The 21,708-nt window shown below is 35.4% G+C and overlaps 1 protein-coding gene across 1 annotated transcript in view; it reads left to right on the top strand.

Moving 5' to 3' along the window:
• LOC134539012 (uncharacterized) overlaps positions 1–17,174 on the top strand; it is a 71,832-nt gene extending 54,658 nt beyond the window's left edge. The window contains exon 3 of the mRNA XM_063380676.1: positions 16,919–17,174. Coding sequence (XP_063236746.1) covers positions 16,919–17,174 — 256 coding nt within the window. The remainder of the gene's footprint in view (positions 1–16,918) is intronic.
• Positions 17,175–21,708: the final 4,534 nt, after the last annotated feature.

Genomic DNA, 21,708 nt, shown 5'->3' on the forward strand with positions numbered 1-21,708 from the left:
ATTGGAAAATGTGTACGGTACACATTACACAAATATTTGAAATACGCGTACAAGTGTATCGTAGTGCTGAAGTATGCGAGTGAACAAGTACTCAAGTATGCTATATAATGCAACATTTCCGTCGTCTGTGTTTTCTGCAAGTAATTTTATAGCTAATTAATTACGCAATTGCGGTTCGCAATAAATATTTCAAACATTTTCGACGAAAAAGGCCTGAAAAGCGTCTTACGAATAATTGTCTAACTATTTTATTCCGCTGTGCTCTGCGATGACGTAATTACCTTGACTTACCCAACCAGCTTTAAAAGGAAAGAAAAACAAAAAAATAATACATTGTAAATAATATTTTTTTTTTTACCACACAATACAAATATTACTCGATGAGATTTGTTTGATTCATGCGTGGTTAAAATTATTTTTTTTTTGCCTTGAATACAATGTGTTGATCGAGAACAGTTCTGACGGCAGTATCAGGAGGTCAGAGACTACAAGGAACTAGAGCGAGCGAAACAAGGAGCTAGACTGCTCATCATATCATTTCCTCTCCTGCAGTTCGCCCTTTCTTCCGTCCTCCCCCCCTCCCTCCACCACACCCAAAGGGTTCAGAAACCTCTTGCCCTACCTGCTCCTTCTTCGCTGCTTCCTTCAGGAAATTAATTAAAAGAGGGCGGAGCACACCGGGCCCTTTAAGGATCACGGGCCAGTAGTTGGAAAGGGTCAAAGGATCAGCCTCCAGGAAGCAAGGAGGAAGAGGATATGCGCCCCCAAGGCCGCAGATATACCTGAAAGCGCAGTTTCCAGCGAGATGAGCAATTTGTTTTCAATACCGAGAGAAGGGCAATATATCCGCAAGCGACTTTCAAGGGTAAAGGGAAGGGGGGATGAAAGCCCTTGCAATCATCAGGCACAGGCAAGACATCAACTATACAACAGGAAACGGAATAATCATTATTCTGCGTCATGCCAATAAAGAATAAAAACGTTCGTGGCCGCCACGCGCATTAGTAGGGAAACTTCACTAACAGGGATAGGAAATGTAGATTTCTTTAGTATTTAAAACACGCGTTATATTGCGTAGAAAATCGACCTTTATTTACTATTGTCTGTTTATGGCTTCAATGGAAGCTAGGAATGAGTTAATGGGTATATAATAGGTAAAATATGTCACATAACCCTATTCAAAACGTCTTCACAAATTGTCACAATTCTAATGCGGACAGTGGAAAAAGGTTTTGAGAGTTTATAGATGCGTAGAACGAATTGCAAAAAAATGTAAAAATAGGTCAAATAATGCGAAAGTATGCAAAAGTAACAAAACGTTTATACGAAAAATGCACTGCTGCTACCATCTGTAACCGGTGTTAAATAAGAAAGAATTATGATAATAGGTTGAAAAGCATAAACATAAATCAACATTATATGACAATATTTTTATGTACAGGAACTTCCAACGTACTAAACTAAAACAGCAAGCATCATGTACCACAGGATCATACATCAGGATATTTCGACTTTCTGAACTATAACAGCAAGCCTTATGTACCTCAGGATCATGACATTAGGATCTAGCCTTCAGTATCCAGGGTTTAAACTTCAAAATATGAAACGAAAGAATTAGCGTATTTTTTTATTCTCCATAGTTGGCCACACTTGTGCTAAACAAACAGGTACACGATCGTGTAGTAAACAATGAATGGAGGCGGCAGTGTGAAAAAACAGGTATTGTAATGTAAGCTTTAAACTGTTATTTTTTACGAACGAGTAGGAATTAAGAAACCATCCCTTCAGGGGGTAAATTAAGGGGCGTGTGTAGTGTTGGAAAACCATGTTTCCCGTTTTTTTTTCTGTCCGTTCTAGAAAGCTGCAAGATCCGAGTATTAGCGACGTAGCTGGTTCGGCAGCGAATTCTATTTATGGGTGCGGAAACTAAGCGTGGTTCGAGTCTAGAAATGTTTTTAATAACACAATTTGTAGGTATGTATCACACTCTGGATTATTTAAAGAATTCTACGTTAAAATTTTGTGCCGGAGTTTCACAAAATCCTTGAATTTTCTTGATTATGAGTTCAGATGTTGCACTTCACTGGCGAGTACTAGTCTGTAGAAATGCCTTAAATTTTAACGGTATTTGGTAGATAAATTGAAGGGATTAAACAGTAATATGTTTTAAAGTCACGTGATGGGCTTGACGCGGTGGTCTAGCGTATGGCCTGAAATGGCTCGGGTTCGATACTCACTGGATCGGTTTTTTTTTTCAATTTAAATTTTAATTTCTCACAATATTAAATAATTAATTACTTAATTTTTTAAATGTGTATATTTTAAATTAATATATGCAATATAGTAAATTTTACTGTAATTTAGTTAATTATATATTTAAACAGGAACTGTTTTAAATGATTCAGTTTTCAATTGTAAGTATTTACAGTAGAGAGTGGTTTGTGATTAGGCATTTACCAAGTACCTAAACAAATTACAAAAAAATCTGTGAAAACATTTTTTTTTGTAAATATTGAGACATTATTGAATAATATAATATTTTGAACGAAACTCTCATTTAACACAATGTTAATGATGGGTTCAACTACTTCTAGCACCGTTAGTTCGTAGGCCGCTTGGATATTCACTAAGCGGACGATTAACGTCAAGACAAAGGATATAAGTTGACAGACGTAACTGTATGACCGTGTTTTAGACAGAGAAGGTAATTTCCCAGCTCACCGCTTACGGCGCCACAAGATTGAGGAGGCGATCACAATGCCATCTCGTGTCGGCCAGTCCCACTAGATTTATAAAGTGTAAACAAATGTTCTTCTGGATTTACGAGTTCTATAAGTTTTACTTAATTGAGACGCTGCTAGAACTGAGGTATTTATCTTTGAAATTCTTAACGCCCGTAGAAACTTTTGGTGAGTTAAATTTATATCATGTACATCTTCATTTTAAGTATATTTGTAACAATTTATTTTGTGTTATCTTTAAAAGATTTGTGCAATGGGAGTGCATGACTTGATGTAAGTTTTTGGACATACGCCATTGCTAAGAACTTTTTCTGTTGAAGAAAAACTAATAAATAAAATAAATAAATAAAAATACCCAAAAAAGACAAAAAACACACAAAATTAAGCAAACAATTGATGTTGTCAACAAGGATATGAACACCACAAAATATTCCGAAACAGGAATATGGTCAACAAACAAAGAAAAATGTACTAAGAGAACGAAAAAAAAAAAAAACCACAAATGATGACAACACAAAAATATTGAACCCAAAATAATTCAGCACAACAGTTGAAACGAGAAAAAAACACGCCAAAACGAAAAGACAAACAAACACAATAGTTTTACCAAAACAGAAACAAGCGACGTTTCGGGAACTGCTATCTGCTCCCGTCCTCAGACAGAGACGCACATGGTACAGAAACACAGGTGCGACTGACAGAATTATAACAAGATGGGCGGTATTTTTACTATAACTACTTGTCGAAAATCTGCTCCGATCCCGGGATTTAGTATTTTTCGCTTTTATCGGAGCCGTTTCGTCGTATAGTATAAAATTTCCTGTCTTCAAATGGAATGATGTCCAGAAATGTAGTTGAAAACACATCTTGCGCATATGTGTAATGCTGGGTGTAACTATAAAGAATTCTACTTTAAATTTCGTGTTCGAGGCCCGTGTTTTTTTTTGTAAGGGTATATGCAACTTGAGAAGAAATTATATTTTTGCTTATTACCTACGTTAGATGTTACACATTACTGACAAGTATTGAAAGACTCGCCCTTTATATATATATTTAAATTAGCTGTTTTTTTCCCACGCGAAATAATGTTGGTGTTTACCTATATAACGTTGTCCCACGAACTATGGTTTTGGTTTTGGAAAGTTAAAAAGGACGGATGTCGTCTTCGCGGGAGACGACGAACTGTTAATGCAGTCCAACTTTCCCCTCTGGGAAACGACGCAGAGCCGGGGGAAATTATAAATTCCAATTTGCGGCGGAGAGAATCTTCCTTGAGAAACAAAACGCAATATAGCCTGCGGGGCCGGGGGTCGCGCGCGGTCCCTCATTATCATAAAGTCGCGGGATTATCCGCTATCCGCTCGCCAGCGCCCTGGAAACGCTGACTGGAAATATGCAAAAAAGGAGGGGGGAGGGGCTCGTGAAAAATTCATGGCTCGAAATTAAATAATAAACCTCGTGATAAGGTGTGGCGGAGGAAAAAAAAAATAATGGTTGGAGGGGGGGGGGGGAGAGTAGGACGACATTATCTGCGCCCGGTAACTGCCTCGTGCTTCGAAGATTAACGAAACCGTTTCCATTTGCCACCTTTTGTGGTTTCACCCCCACCCCTCAAACTCTTTCCCAGGCAGGAATGGAATTATGGAACCCGCAATACCCAAAATGAGATCAAGGCGAAAATTAGCAAGAAAATACATAAACAAGTCCCTTTTCGCATCGTGCGAGTTTGCGATAAGTTTATATCAGCACGTTTGTGAGCCAGGCCGAATAAACATATTCAGAAAAACTTTTAAAACACTATAGAGTTATATAAATAAAATCTGTTCTGGAAAAGCAGTCACTTAGGCTGGGATTTCAAGACACAAAAATATATATTAAATACTGTTACACCTGTATCCTAACCGCTTCCAAACCCATAGATGGGTACACGGCCAGTACCTTATTTTTAGGGAACGAATTTTTTTTTTGTGTGTCCAAACTTCTGCGCATACACAAGGCTCACTTTTTCAGTGATTCCGTCTAGATGGCGGACTTATGTCTTGGGCCATTACTTTCGTGCGCATCGGAGGACGTACCAGAGAATTGGTATGTCAGCGAAACTATCCTGGAATACATTTGGTACAGTTTAATTGTCATAACAATAAATAATCGCATTTTAGTAAGTACTTGAGAAAATAAAAAAGGTGGTCTCATTTTTGTGCGACGGTACTGCTATCTCTAGGATTTTTACCTTTACATTTGTATCGATGAATTTGAAGCGTCCACTAGAATGCGTTGGAACCAGTTTCTACCCTCGCGCAGGGCACCGTTTATTAAAATGTTTGCCAATGGGGTTCGGGTTGGACACGTTCTGAAATACGGCCCACTAGTTAGGTTACGTTTGTGTCCCAAAAAGGTAGTGCCGAAAGTCTTGGAATACCGGCCTTAGGTTAGCAAAACATGCCGTTGCGGTTTAAAGGCTAATATTTTAGAACTTGTTTAATAGCTTCAAAGTAACTCGCAAGGAAGATTCATAAAAATACCAATAGCAAGTAATAAGAGTTAAAGTTCATTAGTAACAATGAAAAATATACTCACTCAAACATCGTAAATTATTAAATCTAAGAGTTAGTTTGCAAACATAGCATTTTTTAGCAAATTAATTAATAACCTAAGGCTTACACTGGCTTGCTAGTAGGGAATCGAATCAACAGCCTTTTTCTCCGATGATGTGTACCCAGCAACGTTTACTTAAAGAAATTTAAAAATAAACCACATGTCAAAAATAATGATTTGAGAAAAATATAATTGATAAACTACGTATTTGTTTCACCAAAATCTGAATGTAACTTCCGGGGTGTTAGAACACCTCTATTAAGTTTTACTTCACTTACTGGTTGTGACGTAAATAAAAAATGTTATGTGTATTTAGGCATAATAGTAGAAGTAATAATAATAGTTTGAAAAGACGGACAGGAAGGTAAAATAAAAGAAAAATCATCATACAAAATAGATTCAAGCAATAAACTGCAATATAGCTTCAGCAGGTTTATTGAAGTTAGTTCTCGGTATGCGGCATTTGTGTAGGAGTAATTTCCCGAATGGGGAGGAAGTCGCATGGAACGGAAATGTGTAACGACGGTGCTGCCTTCTGTGACGGATGGCGCGAGCCAGGGGAATCCTTCAAAGTATTTACTGGTGGATTTTAACAATTTGGACAGTATATTAATAAAATTCCTTGTCGAAAATTTTAATGTATTTTTCGCTTTTATCGAAGCATTTTCATTATACAGTTTGAATGACATATTATAGCTGCGGGTGCGGAAAGTACGTGTGATTCTCATCAATAAATGCAGTCGTAGTGTAAAAAACAATTTGCGTACATCTATCACGTTCAGCATTATATATATATATATATATATATATAATATTCTGTTAGAGTTTCGCACGTAATATAAGTGAATTTGCGACATCAGAACACACGGATGTGATGTTACTGATATTTTTCCAGTTGTGGCCCACATTTTCTTCTCATTTTGAAACAAAATAAATAATTTATTTGTATTTTTTTTCCTAAAAAACTTCCCCCCACCCACCAAATTTTTTTTTCAGGACACTGGTTGTAGTGTTTTTTTAATATCGTGTGACTTATAAAGAAATTTATGCGGCAAAAAAAAAATTCGGTTCTGATGAGTTTCGAACCTTTAATATCTTAATTGATAGGCAGTTGCTCTGCCCATTACTCTACCAGTTGCGCTCGATATGTGGGCAATTATAAAATGTTGGCATTCATACGCAACACCTTATACAATTGAATACCTGTTATAAATTGCTCCTTATCTACATCACCCTCGGAGTTTATCTGCTTCAACTATTTTCTTGGTTTAGGGTAACTGATTCATAATCACGATAACCTTGAACACTATTACGGAATGGAATGAACGTGAACGTATTTGAATTTTTTTAATCAGTGCGATTTTCTGATTTTTGCTTATTTAATCGTAGCTATGTTACTCACTGTTTTAACAGAAAATCAATATATCTGCGTGGAGTCCTTGGTCGTTATAAATTTGGTATTCCGAAAAACCAAGCTTATGCACTGTCTTTGATTAACAATTTAGGAAATACAGGATATCTTTGATGTTTCTTCTCATTAAAATTATTCCCCCTAGTTTAGTGAGAATGGTTATTATTATTTCGGCAACTCGTGTTAAAGTTGTTACTGGTAATTTTTCTTATTAACCTAATACCCTAAAGTTTGAATTACTTGGCGTAATAAAAAACGAACCTTAGTTTTGCTTGCGTATAAATAATATATTATAAGGACTGGAGTGATATGAATACGGTTGATAAAGTAAGAAATCAAATAATTAAATAAATATAAAATAATTTAAATATATAATAAGTTTGATTTGATCAGTAGATATTATTTATTAATGTAAAATTTTCCATCTTTAGCCTCTTCATAAGTAAAGTGAATTGGTACCTTACACAACTTGTTTAACATTTAAAAAAATCCAGGGTAACACCTGCTACAAGAGTTGCTGCCTGTGTGCCGGTAGGTATGCCATCTTGGATGACCTTGACCTAGACCTTCGAAATTCTCCAAAATGTTTAGTTTTTAGGGAAAAAATAAAAATTACTGTCTGCTAATCATTTGATAGTCGACGTATGTGCTCCGGGAGAGAATTATAGCGGCGGGTGCGGAAACTCCGTGTGGTTTACGTCCATAAATTTAGTTTCAAACACAATTTGCAGATATTTATCACTCTCAGCATTATATTAAAAATTTATACGTTAAATTTTAGTCATGGTATCGTATTATAGTTATATTTGAATCACGAGAACAATTATTTAATTTTCTCATGACTGAGTATAGATGTTACACATCACTGATGAGTACTAAATCTCTGGCTCACATATTTTTTAAAACCCTTCTCCGTTGAGCAGTATTTGTTACAAACGTTACACACGTTAACTCTGTTTATGGCCCGTCTACAATAGCAATGTCCTAAACTGTGTCCGAAGGACACTCGTCGCTGATTGGTCCACGTGACCCTCTGACGTCATGCGTCAAGTGGGCGAAGGTCCGAACCTGGTCCGAAGACATTCGTCAATTTGAACTTTTTGTCCCAACCTGTGTACTTCGGACACAGAAAAAGAACAGAACACTCACGATATTTGAATTTCCGGTTCCCGTTTGAAAACTGTTTTTGTTATTGAAGGAGATGGAAGGTGTTGTAAGTCACTTATAACTTACATAACTTTAATAAGTTCAATCTCAAACTGGAAAGCATCAGAACAACAAAAAAAAAAAAAACATTTGGTTTGGCACATTTGCTGAGCTCTGGTGACAACTTTATAAATCAATACATTCGGACATCGGACATCGCAATTGTGGACAGGGCAGTTTTCGGTGAGACAATGTGACGTCACTCACATTCGGATAAGGACACGGACCACGCACAGGTTCGGACTATTGTAGACGGGCTCTTACCTACTCACTTCCGTTATCTTGCGAGTCTTAAATTATTCTACCGACTGTAAAAAAATTTACTTCAAAAATTAATTCTTATTCTTCTTAGAGCATTTTTAATCGTTGTTAATCGTTTAATAATAATTTATTTTGGCCATACTACAAGTGTAAATCATGGCCATTAGAAGCTAGTTCAGCACAAATGCAGGTTATGTGTTAAAAGTCTATGTAAATGTATAAATTCAGTTTCTAGTAGAGTAAATGGGGTTCACATTAGTGTGTGTAATGTGTATTTTACGTGTCGCCGGCTATAAGGTCTCGCCAACTGATGTCAATGCAATAACACTTCTGAGCGTTTCACATATTGCCGTTGTGTTCTCATGACGTCATCACTCAAACCGGCGAACATAGATAATAAAAACCGCCCATCAAAAAATTTAAGGCTCTTCCTGTGTGCACGGCCATGCATAACTTAATTGTAAGGCACGTGCAGGCTTTTTTACACACATTTCCGCGCATGATAACTCTATCGACATCTTTCACTTCACAGCAGATTTTCCGGGTTCATTTAATTTTTACCGTTTAAAAATATATATCAACTTGTGTCTGGCATACAATACTTAAGAAAACCACAAAGAAAATATGACTAACAAATAATAATAATAATTCTCATTTACATATAAATACTCTTTTATTTTTCGATTCGCGTGCGTGTGTTTAGACAGAGAAAGGTATTTGAAGGTAATTAGCCAGCCCACCGCTTACTGCGCTACCAGCTTGAGTAAGCGATCACAATGCCATCTCGTGTTGGCCAGTCCCACTAGCTTGATAAAGTGTAAACAATTTTTCTAACGGATTGGCGACTTCCATAAGTATTACTTATATTGAATGCTGGAACCGAGGTATTTATTTATCTTTGAACGCCTGTAGAGACATCTTTATCTAAAGTTTATTTGTATGAATTTGATTTTGCGGTATCTCAAGCTCTAGTGCTTAAGGGTATAATAGTGTTAAAAATGGCGCAATTATGTGCAATTTTTTTTCTTTTTGCCGACTTGAAGAAGTCCAGTGTTAAATTTGTTACCTATCAACGGTTTTCTGAGTTATCAAGATGTCAAAATAATTATTTTTAGATAACATTTCGAAACAAGAGTAGGATAGTTTTAGTATAATTAATAATAATAAAAAATTAAACTTAATTTTTTTTAAATTTATTTAAAATAATGTTAGTCAGCATTAAAAGTATTTTATGTGTTCTTTTAAGAGACTGCAAAAATAAAACTAAGGTTTTATTTTAATTTACTAACACTTAAATTGGTATTTGGCGGTAAATGCCCAACATTTTATATTTTTAATGTTAATGGATTTTTATGGGTAAAAATTACTAATGTAATCATTATAATAGTAAAATATTATATTATTCTTTATTTAATTACTAATGGTGTAAATTAGAAATTTTAAAAATATCTATTTTAAGTGGCACATTTGCACGTAGTTCCCTTTAACTTTTGTGATTAATGTATTTACAAAACGTAAACTTTGTGGGGGGAAATGGATTTTTTTATTTTTTCCGGATATTGGTTTAAAAGTGATTTAAATATTCCTTCTTCGGAGTTTCGCTATTATTCTTTTTTCCTGAGTTATATTCATAATAATGGGTAGATTCCTAGAGTGTAATATTCTTCCGTAAATGATATTTTTGAGTATGCTTGTTCCAAGAAAGGCAGGAGTATTTTAAATTTCACAAACCTAACGTGACGTACCGTTAAAACTTAACTTCTGTATTTTTAATAAAGCGAAAATAACCTTAAGAACTGTTAAATTACATGAAATATCACATGATATGTGGTATTTCAGAATAACCAAATATAAGTTATTCTAGAAAATTGTATAATTTAGTAAGTAATTATTTGTCAGTCGTGGTTTCTTGCGATAGACAAACGCCTTATAGGCGTGAGCTTGAATAACACAGTGTCAGTGTATAAAAGTGCGGGTTTCACCGCTCTACCTTCTTGGCTCTGGGGTAGAGCGTCTGACTTGTGACTTGTAGGACCCGGGTTCGCGCCCCGGCTCCTCCACTGGTTACAAGTGAGGATTTCGAAGAACCTGGTTTGGGTGGAAACAAAAAACCTCCCTATCGGCTTCCATGATGGGAGCACTTTCTTTGTGCTCCATCATGGAAGCCAATGGGGAGGTTTCTCCGTGTGGGTCGTGGAGTTTTGCAGGAAAAAAAAAATCATAAATGTTTTTTAGGACTCATTTATCATTTATTTTGATGTTTTTACATAGCATAATCTTTAAACATTTATCTATTTTACGATGGTATTTTAAAATTAATATTAAACGCTACCAATGACTGAATATTTTTGGTGATCGTAATTTTTCAATGATTAATTTGTACTATAAAAAGTGTAATACATTTTTCAAACTTATAATTTATAAAACTTTTGGTCTCGTAAATATTTTTTACGTACTTATTATCGAAGTGTGAATTTAAGTACTGAATAAAAATAAAAGTTAAAGTTAAGGAATATGAGAATATATAAGCTACACTGGCCACTATGTGGATATTAAATCAAAGTATTTTGACAAACATATATTCACCAAGGAAACACCTAATTCATTTTATTGCCCTGATTTGTGTTGTTGTGGAATGAAAGAAAAGGAACATTACTTTTTTAACGTTATATTTATTTTATTAAAGCTGGTGAAATGAACAAATGTTTTTGTCCCTTTTCTGCATAAACACAAAGATCAGATGTTTTACCGACTCTTGAGCATGCGACGTATGTGAGAAGCTTTTGTTTTCTATATTCAAACCGCACACCGGCAAATATTGCACTTCTGCTTTATTGATATTCATAGCGAACTCAAGGCGTATTGGAAATTGAAGCCGTTTGAACTCAAACTCTGTCGGTCGGAATGAGTGGTATTCGTAGAAGAAGTAGAATGTCTTATCTTCAAGGTCCAATCAGAATTTTTGCTTCAATTTTATAGTTCAACTTTTTTAACTACTAATTTTGTGCCATTGCATAACTTGGGCTGATAGATGTTTTTGAGTATTATAATTGGCACTCCGATTTTCAAATTCAGAATGTGTTGCGCTAATGCATTAACATCAAGTGAATTTAAAATTTCCATTAGAAAATTCACTACTTCACTTTTGTTTATCACGGAGTCATTGTACCTGTGATTCGGTTTAGAATGATATGGTTATTATCGTATAGGTACGTCGACATCTTTATCCACTAGTTTAGCTCTTCCGCTTAACCATGCGTGATTTCGTTAATTTGTTTCGATGATTTGTAAAATCTTGCCTACTAAGTATTCTTTTGAAATCACGATATTACACAAATTATATGGGAAGGTGACTTTACTTGTTTATTTATTTGTAGTTACAGACCTTGAGTAATTGTCTCGAAAATATCAGCTTTTGTGTTGATTTAATCTGAACTCTTATATTTGTTGTTAAATAATCTTTTTTACTGTGCTCCAAAAAGTTTAATATATTTAAAACAGGCATAATAAACTGGTGTTGAGCGAGCTACAACTGGAAGCTTTTGCCTGATTATTTCTCTAGGCTTCCAATGAATTCTTGTGACCCAACTCGTAAAAACGTTTAGTATGGCAAGAGAAAACAAAAGACGGTAAATGTCGTTCTTTTTTTTTGCGCGCGCATTCAAAGGAGAATACATCCATTCCTTGAATAGTCTAATATCCTTTCTCGCTAGACCTTCCAAAAATAATTAGGTTCTAAACTACATATCTTCAGGATACATAAAAACTCTATTAATTTTTTTCTTATTTCTAACCGAAATCCATAGTATCAACATTAATGCTTCTTACTTTGAAAATGACGGATTTCCGGAAAACCGTTTCAAATTAAGTTAGTTGGAAAAGTTAACTATAAAACAATTCGCGTATTGAAATCCAAAGTTGTGTCAAAAATTCAAGTCAATCGATACATTTGAGTCTTACGAGCAAAAACATATGGAGGCTGAGTTTGTATAGCTTGTTTGCTTTAATGTTCAGTTAGAGTAATGAAAACTTCACTTGTGTTTTACACATTAAATAGCAGTATCTGCAATAAAATTATTTTATCGAGTATGCTGATTGATATTTATTTCATCACTGTTGCTAAAATTAAGTGGAATAGTGCCCGACGTGTTTTGTTCAATATTTATTTTAATTCCGTGTAATTTACGATATTTATACATATTTATGATTGAGTTTTCACGATGAACGGTGATGTGACGAAATGAATTTGTGCGAGAAACAAAAAAAAATGATACTGCAATATTTATTATTATGTTGCATTTGCAGATTCACATAAAAATTAACGTTTTATAATGAGTGTGTATGATTTATTGTTTTCTGTATTTGTTGGTAGATACTGTCTCGTCGTCAGCCCACATTGTTTGTCTGTTCTGTGATATTGTTCTGATTTATTCCTTCCGGATGATTCTCTGTACTGTCCGTGCATTCAACTTGGGCTGATTTTTGGCTTGTTTTCTCTGTGTTGTATCTCTGCCCGTTCTTCGGCTTTGCCTATGACAAGCAGTGCAAACAATCATTGGAGAGTGTCTAGAATAAGGATTTGAACTGCACATACTGAGTTATATTTTATTGTAAACTACTACATGCGTAAATAATTTGTAACCAAATAATCAGTGTGCGTTTTTCGGTAAATACCGAAGTTTTTAAGTGAAACTTATTTACAGCCGGTACGGTTGTTCGAGGCGACGACTTCACAAGTGTAACTTTAGGCGGCAAAGAAAATACAACGATTAGGAGTGAAGTGGTTTCAGTAAATGTACGTGTGTACTTGCTCACTTACATTCTTATATATATAGGCCCTATATATATATATATATATATATATATATATATATATATATATATATATATATATATATATATATTGCAAAATCTCTTCTAACGACGCGCGTGGCGTCCACACACGATTTTTTTGTGTAACTGCTTATTTCTCGGTTTACGGCATTCGGTGGGCCTAATTTCGTAAATGCGATGGAAATGTTTAACAGGAATTGGGTTGAAGCGCCCGCCATTATATTTTAATTTGAGGAATCATTACATCTTGATAAACAGAATAATAGTTCATTTAAAAAAAAATCTTAGATTGCAGCCATTTAAAAATAACTTATTCTCCAAAGGGTATGAATACATTCAAGAATACTGAATCATTCCAGTAAAAAAAAGTTATCTAAGTACCTATTTTTAGCAACAATTAGTGCCGTTCTGTAAAAACAGAAATATAGTTCGTTTTAAAAAAGGGAAAAAAATTCTCTGGGTTTTTATTAAAACTAGTAATTAAAGGTATTGGTTGTGTTTGGGATATGTTCGAGTTTTATATAGGTAAAATTATAGTATAATATAAATTTTGATTGCTTTAAAGGAACTGATATGTGTGATTATATACAATTTATTATCAAATTAAGGATTTAACACCCCATAATAAACACCATTTATAGCCTATGCCCAAGTAAGAAGATCGACTTTGCATGTTTAGAGGGTTAAAGCATCCTCGTTGTTGTATAGTAGTGCTAGTGTTTTTGTAACATATAAGCTATCGGTATACGGCATTTGGTTGAAGTAATTTCGTGAATGTGACGGTAACAGATAGTGCTGCTATCTATGATGGATGACGCAAACTAAAGTTCAAAAAGTCAATGAATACATTTAAAATACTAACTTTTTAATAAAATTTTAAAAAAATGGGGACATTATTTCAATACAATTAATAGTCGAAAATCAGGTTCAAATCCGGGAATTTGTATTTATTCAAGTCTTTTTAACCTTATTATCGGTGCCTCTTCATTATATAGTTTAAAATTTCGGTCTGCAAATGGAATGATTCGATAGTAGACGTAGCAACGGTTGTAGAACTACATGTGATTCGCGTCAAGAAGTGTAATTGAGAGCACAAATTGCGCATATTTATAACACTAATTATTATTTTAAATAACTCGACTTTAAATTTCGTGTCCGAGACCCGAGTTTCGTATTATAGGTGTATCTACAACATGAGAACACAAAATGTGCTCGTGTACGAGCGTAGATGTTACTCAATTCTCTGGCGAGTACTGAAATGCACGCTCACATTTTTGTCCAAATAGATTTACTTATAATGTATTGATAGAATTCATAAACACATTCTCTGATAAAGTTTCCTACAGGAGAAGTGAATGTTTGGATTTTGCTTACTTTTGTCCAGTCGTGGCAAGTACAGTCATTTTTAATACCCCCCTGGTTATAGTTTTAAAATATCGTTTTCCGGACTTGTATAGCCAAGGTTGTAGACTGAAAAAAAAATGTCCGTTCAGATGAGTTTCGATCCGTCGTACTTCTCGTTGGAAGACATGTGCGCTACCCATTACTCTACCAGTTGCGCTCTGGAAGTAGACACTGATATAATGTGGATAATGAGAAGCGATTCAAACAGCTCATTATTTACATCATTCTTGGTGTTATATCAGTTTAGGGCAACTGATTCATAGTTATGACACCGTTACATAAGATGACTCGGAATATACTTAACATTCGTAATAGTTTGCGATTATCTTTGAGTGTTTTTTTTTAAGCGCTAAAGTCTCTGTCGACCTGATCGTTACTTCGCTTACTTTTTTCGTGACTGTCAGTGGTCAAGTTCTTGGCCTTACAAAAACGCTAATCCGACTAATCAATTTTATGAACTGTCTCGGGATAACAATTTTTGACGTACAGGATATTAGTGGGAAAGGTTTACAGTTAGGTTATTATTTTTTCAGCAATATCACGTAACTCTGTTTATTTTCCTGCGTTTACATAGGTCTGCTACGCGTACGTAGTTCATGTTGCATTATGTATAATTAATGCGTGTTATAAATATAGAATTGTCCGAATATCTTCAAAATCGTTCAGCTATTAATTTTAGTCAATAAATGTTTTTTTTATGGCGTTTATAATGTGGGAAATTTTAGTCATTAGTTATTTTACTTATTTACTTGATACCCGAATATTTGAAGTAAGCGATTTTTAAACATACTTTTGAAAATTAAAAAAAAAAAAAAAAACAATTTTGCATGTTCTTATACCTATACGCGTGTAAGACGTTATACCTACTTACTTGACGTAAAATAGTTAAATTAAATAACAGAATGACTGGAGTAATATTACAATTCGGTTGGTATAAAACGTTTAAAAAGTACTCACTATTCTGTATGAATTTAACAAGTGCATAAAGAATTATTTAATTTAGGAAAATATTCCAGATATTAATGATGAAAATCAATAATTAAGCCGATTGTTTATTTTAATTTATAAATTAAAATTTTTTTTAAATGTACATTCGGGACCATAACCTCACTTACATATATAAATACATTTGAAAAAGTATATTTACACAATCTCTGTCACTTATATTCACAACAAATAAAGGTTTTTAATTATGTATACCAGTATTCAATATCAGTTACTTCATTATATTAATTTAAATCACGTAAATATAATTGTAGATGATTCATCCTGTCTATTTTTGTGTAGCTACGCATCGCAAAATATTAATTCTCATGATTTTTTCATTGCGTGCCTAGGGAAGTGTAACTTTAAAATTCCCATTCGGCACAGCATACAGTGCCTATTTTTTTTCTGAAAAGGTTTTGGACACTTCTATATACTCCTTGAACATTTTTAAAACTTCAACGATATAAAAAACTGTCACGTTTAGGTGATCTTAATGGAAAATACTGACAGGCACGCAGCATACAAAATTACTATGATAAAAAATCATCGATTAAAGATTTTCTGAAATTCCACGCAGAAAAAACAATTTTGAATTTTTTTAACTCAATGCAATTAGCATTAAATGAAGTAATGAAATTCATACTATGCCTACGAAGGTAGCTAGTAAATTATTTTTAAATTCTTACAATAGTACGTGGTCATATAATGTTTTATGGTACAAGGTTGATGGTAAAAATAAATAACGATTAATTTGCTATTAAGGAAGTTTATTGTTTACAACTGATTTTATAGTGTTTATATTTAAAATGTAATGACGTTTTTGTCTTTCTACCCTTTGCAGTAACGGTTTGTTTCATTATATTAACTTTACTTTAAACAAAAGTTTTTACCAATATTTAAAAATAAATTTTAATTCGATATAGTTCATGGCAGAGAAAATTCATTTATAGTCTTATTTAATCTCCAGGGTAATAAAGTAATGGTTTGCATTTATTTATTAACAATTATATCCCTTATTAAGCATACTATATATATGTATATATTTGTCCTCCACCGGGGATCGTTGTTGACTTTCCCGATTATATTACAATAACTAGGACACCGGAGGCAATGACGTAAGAATATATACATTAAGTTTTTATATAAAAACTAAATTATGTTATTTTAAAATTTCACTCTATGTTTCCAATTATATTTCGTTTTGAAATTTCTAGAATGTTTGGGGAATAATATGAATATTTGAGTTTTTAATTTATTTTTTTTAGAAAAAAGAGGAGAGGGTTAAGAGCAAACATCGCCGTCACTCGCATTTCTGCGCTCGTAGGAATAAATATATAATACTGCCATTTAGCTATGCGCCTATCTTTCTAAACGGTAGTCGATTCGAGAGGGCGGTAACTCGTTTGAGAGAGAACTCTTTATTCCGCTGATCGCCAGGAAGAAATGAAACTTTCTAAGAGTGTACTTTGTTGCTTGGCAGGGGACGGAACCAACCCATCGGCAACCAACAGGAGCTGCCAGCTCATCGACCACCACCTGGAGAAACCAGCCCATCGACAACCACCTGGAGAAACCAGCCCATCGACAACCACCTGGAGCTGCCGGCCCATCGACAACCACCTGAAGCAGCTGGCCCATCGACAACCACCTGGAGCAGCTGGCCCATCGACAACCACCTGGACCAGCTGGCCCATCGACAACCACCTGGAGCAGCTAGCCCATCGACAACCACCTGATGCAGCTAGCCCATCGACAACCACCTGGAGCAGCTAGCCCATCGACAACCACCTGAAGCAGCTAGCCCATCGACAACCACCTGGAGCAGCTGGCCCATCGACAACCACCTGGAGCAGCTGGCCCATCGACAACCACCTGGAGCAGCTAGCCCATCGACAACCACCTGATGCAGCTAGCCCATCGACAACCACTTGGAGCAGCTAGCCCATCGACAACCACCTGGAGCAGCTAGCCCATCGACAACCACCTGGAGCAACTAGGCCATCGGCAACCAACAGAAGCTGCCAGCCCATCGGCAACCAACAGAAGCTGCCAGCCCATCGACAACCACCTGGAGCAGCTAGCCCTTCGGCAACCAACAGGAGCTGCCAGCCCATCGACAACCACCTGAAGCAGCTAGCCCATCGACAACCACCTGGAGCAGCTAGCCCTTCGGCAACCAACAGGAGCTGCCAGCCCATCGACCATCACCTGGAGCAGCTAGCCCATCGACAACCACCTGAAGCAGCTAGCCCATCGACAACCACCTGGAGCTGCCAGCCCATCGACAACTACCTGGAACAGCTAGCCCATCGACAACCACCTAAAGCAGCTAGCCCATCGGCAACCAACAGGAGCTGCCAGCCCTTCGACAACCACCTGAAGCAGCTAGCCCATCGACAACCACCTGGAGCAGCTAGCCCATCGGCAACCAACAGGAGCTGCCAGCCCATCGACAACTACCTGGAGCAGCTAGCCCATCGACAACCAACAGGGGCTGCCAGCCCATCGACAACCACCTGGAGCAGCTAGCCCATCGACAACCAACAGGAGCTGCCAGCCCATCGACAACCACCTGGAGCAGCTAGCCCATCGACAACCACCTGAAGCAGCTAGCCCATCGACAACCACCTGGAGAAGCTAGCCCTTCGGCAACCAACAGGAGCTGCCAGCCCATCGACCATCACCTGGAGCAGCTAGCCCATCGACAACCACCTGGAGCAGCTAGCCCATCGACAACCACCTGGAGCTGCCAGCCCATCGACAACCACCTGGAGCAGCTAGCCCATCGACAACTACCTGGAGCAGCTAGCCCATCGACAACCACCTGGAGCAGCTAGCCCATCGACAACCACCTGGAGCAGCTAGCCAATCGACAACCACCTGGAGCAGCTAGCCCATCGACAACCACCTGGAGCTGCCAGCCCATCGACAACCACCTGGAGCAGCTAGCCCATCGACAACTACCTGGAGCAGCTTGCCCATCGGCAACCAACAGGAGCTGCCAGCCCATCGGCAACCAACAGGAGCTGCCAGCCCATCGACAACCACCTGGAGCAGCTAGCCCATCGACAACTACCTGGAGCAGCTTGCCCATCGGCAACCAACAGGAGCTGCCAGCCCATCGACAACCACCTGGAGCAGCTAGCCCATCGACAACCACCTGAAGCAGCTAGCCCATCGACAACCACCTGGAGCAGCTAGCCCATCGACAACCACCTGAAGCAGCTAGCCCATCGACAACCACCTGGAGCAGCTAGCCCATCGACAACCACCTGATGCAGCTAGCCCATCGACAACCACCTGGTGCAGCTGGCCCATCGACATCCACCTGGAGGTGCCAGCGTACACCCAACAGTCCTAGTGCACGACAACATGTTGATTTGGGTATCTATTCTGTACAGTGTGTTTTGTGCACACAAAAAAAATGGGTGCTTGTAATTATGTACGCGCGTGAGAATTAATACTTCTTTGGTATCATTAAAAGATAGTTTTTAATTGCATGCAAATAATTAGTTACAATAAAATTATAAAAGGGCTGGAAAAAAATAGTCAACACAGTCAATAAAATTGTTTAAATTAAAATAATAAATATATATGACATTATTTGTACTATACTATTTAAAGGTTCTTAATTTTGAATATTTACTGTTGATTATTTAATATTTTAAAAGAAAATAAATTTAAAAAATAACTTCAAAAATTTAATTTAAGTTTATTTTTTTCTTAATTTAACATTATTTCATTTTTTTCAAAACGTTTCATTAAATTTGTTCATTTACTATTATAAATATTTAATATTAAACATTATTTTAATTTGATGTTCGAGTTAGTTTATTTTGTAAATATTAAATAACATATAATAAATATTTAACATTAATAATTTAATAATATTTATAATTAATTATATTAAATAATATTTTAATACATATCAATAAATAATGCATACGGATAGTTAACCTCAATTATATTGGAGCATTGAAAAAGTATAACGGCACAGTTTTTTTACTAATATTTACGAATAGTAAATAATACTAATCAAAATATTCAATTTAAATCACTACTGAATATAATTTATTAGCACATATATAATTCGCACTTGTATGAAACTAAAACACGTGTTGTGAATGTAAAAACTAGAAGCATGTGGATAAATATTATAAATATGAAAACAGTGATCAAAGGCGACGAGCGTGCCAACGTGCGCGACTAATAGAGGTTCTATTTCTATTTTGTTGGTAGCTTTTTTTCGAGATTTAATAGGCGGTTTAGTGGGCAGCTTCAACCTGTTAATTTTGTGTTACAGTGATGCGCGCGCATCTTAAAATTTCACTCTCAATCATTTTTTTCATTACGCGCCTAAAGAAGTATAACTTAAAAAATATTATATATTGTGTTATCATTATTTTCATTTTTATACTTACATTTGCGTATATTTTTCATGTTATATGTTAACAATTCAAGTGATATTTAAATATATTTATAATAAAAACACCAGACTATAATGGTTATAAATATAGACAGCTTTTGACTCTCCACTCTACTCTGGAAAAATTCAATATATTATGTAATCGATTAACCTGTTACGTTTTTACTATTGAGTGAAATACCAAAATGTAGATGAGTGATTTTTTTTTAACCTGGAAAATAGTTCACCGTGGAAGATGTTTCAATGTAACAATATAAATCCTTTACATGTTACTCCACTTATTTTATCGCAACAATATTACGTATTGTTTTACAGAAAAGTTATTCGCAAATAAAAAAACCGGCATTACGATAAGCCATATAGACTATCCCGGATGAACGATTTCTAATTTAGGTGTGGTATTTAATTACCGACAGAATCCCTGGTGTGTAATTTTTAACGGAATACACTTAGAAATTTTCGTTTTCAGATATGTATTGTTTTTTCGGTATTGCCGCCATTGTTAATTACATTCATATTTTGTGTTATTGTCTCTTTGCTTTATATAATGAACAAAAAATAGTAAAATTACGAGCTTATTGGTTTTTATTTATAAATCTTCAAATTTACCCCGCTCCCAAAAAACCAAGTTTTTAAAATTGGTTTTAGTATTTTTTAATTAATATATATTTTTCATATAGAGCTTGTTTTACATTTTAAAATATTTACTGAGCTTATGATTATATATTTAAAATCCATCTCACAATATTGATAACAATGCCCTCGTGGAGTTTGTATAATATTGCATTTTTCAATAACTACTTGCTCATCTCACCAACATGATTTTGAAATTGAAATTAGCTGACTATTTAATTAATCTTGTTATTAAATACACACTTATAATTCAAAGCTATGTTATTAAGATTATTGAGTACGCTAGATTTGCACACAATTGGTATTATTGGAATCCAGCTGCAACGACCTTTGCCAGTGTTTATTATATTAATACTTCACAGGAATATATTTACATTTTGTGGATTATTGCAATACGTAATTGCTGATAATGAATATTGTAAGATGTTATGCCCATGCAATTTTACCTTTCGTCAATTTTCTAGGTTGTTGGATGATGAACGTTTCAATAATAAATTTTTAATTTGTTTCTTACCTTCATACCTAAATATTTTCATTATAATCAAAGTGGGTGTAAAGTTTTATTTCATTTGCTTACTATCTTATGTTTTTTTTATCTACTTCATGATGGCTCTTATTTGTGATTTGTTCTACTTCCACTTTATGCAACAATACCGGATGGACAGAACTAATTTTCAATGTAATACTCCCAGTGATTTTAGTACATTAGAAGAGACACTAACCTTGCTTGAAATTGTTAAAAGTGAATTTAATTTGCTCAATTACGTTCACACCATGGATCATGGATCTTTCCTGTTGTCATTTTGTTCATTTATGACACTTTTATTGGTGTCACCAGCAGAGTACTTGTGTTATGTGAGATGCCAGGGTATCAATATACATCCAAACAAGCGTGGACCTTGATTTATTCCTTCGAGGAACTCAGTATCAAATTACACTTAAATCTGAGAATTTCATTCTACTAGGTGGTTTTATTTCTTTCCATTAGGTATTGATGTGTTTTAGCAGATCATGGACACCGTAACCAAACAGTGTTATATACGCTGTCGATATTATTGGTTATGACTGATAATGGCGTAGCAATGTGGGTTCCTTCGTTGAATTCTTTGCTGCAGTTGGGTTGTACCACGAAAAAAAGAGATTTTTTTACTTTTGTTAGAGCTATAATAAGGCTTCTAGGGTTTGGGGGAAATGATACACAGAGATTACAC

This window comes from Bacillus rossius, chromosome 14 (genome assembly GCF_032445375.1).
Source record: "Bacillus rossius redtenbacheri isolate Brsri chromosome 14, Brsri_v3, whole genome shotgun sequence".
Taxonomy (NCBI): domain Eukaryota; kingdom Metazoa; phylum Arthropoda; class Insecta; order Phasmatodea; family Bacillidae; genus Bacillus; species Bacillus rossius.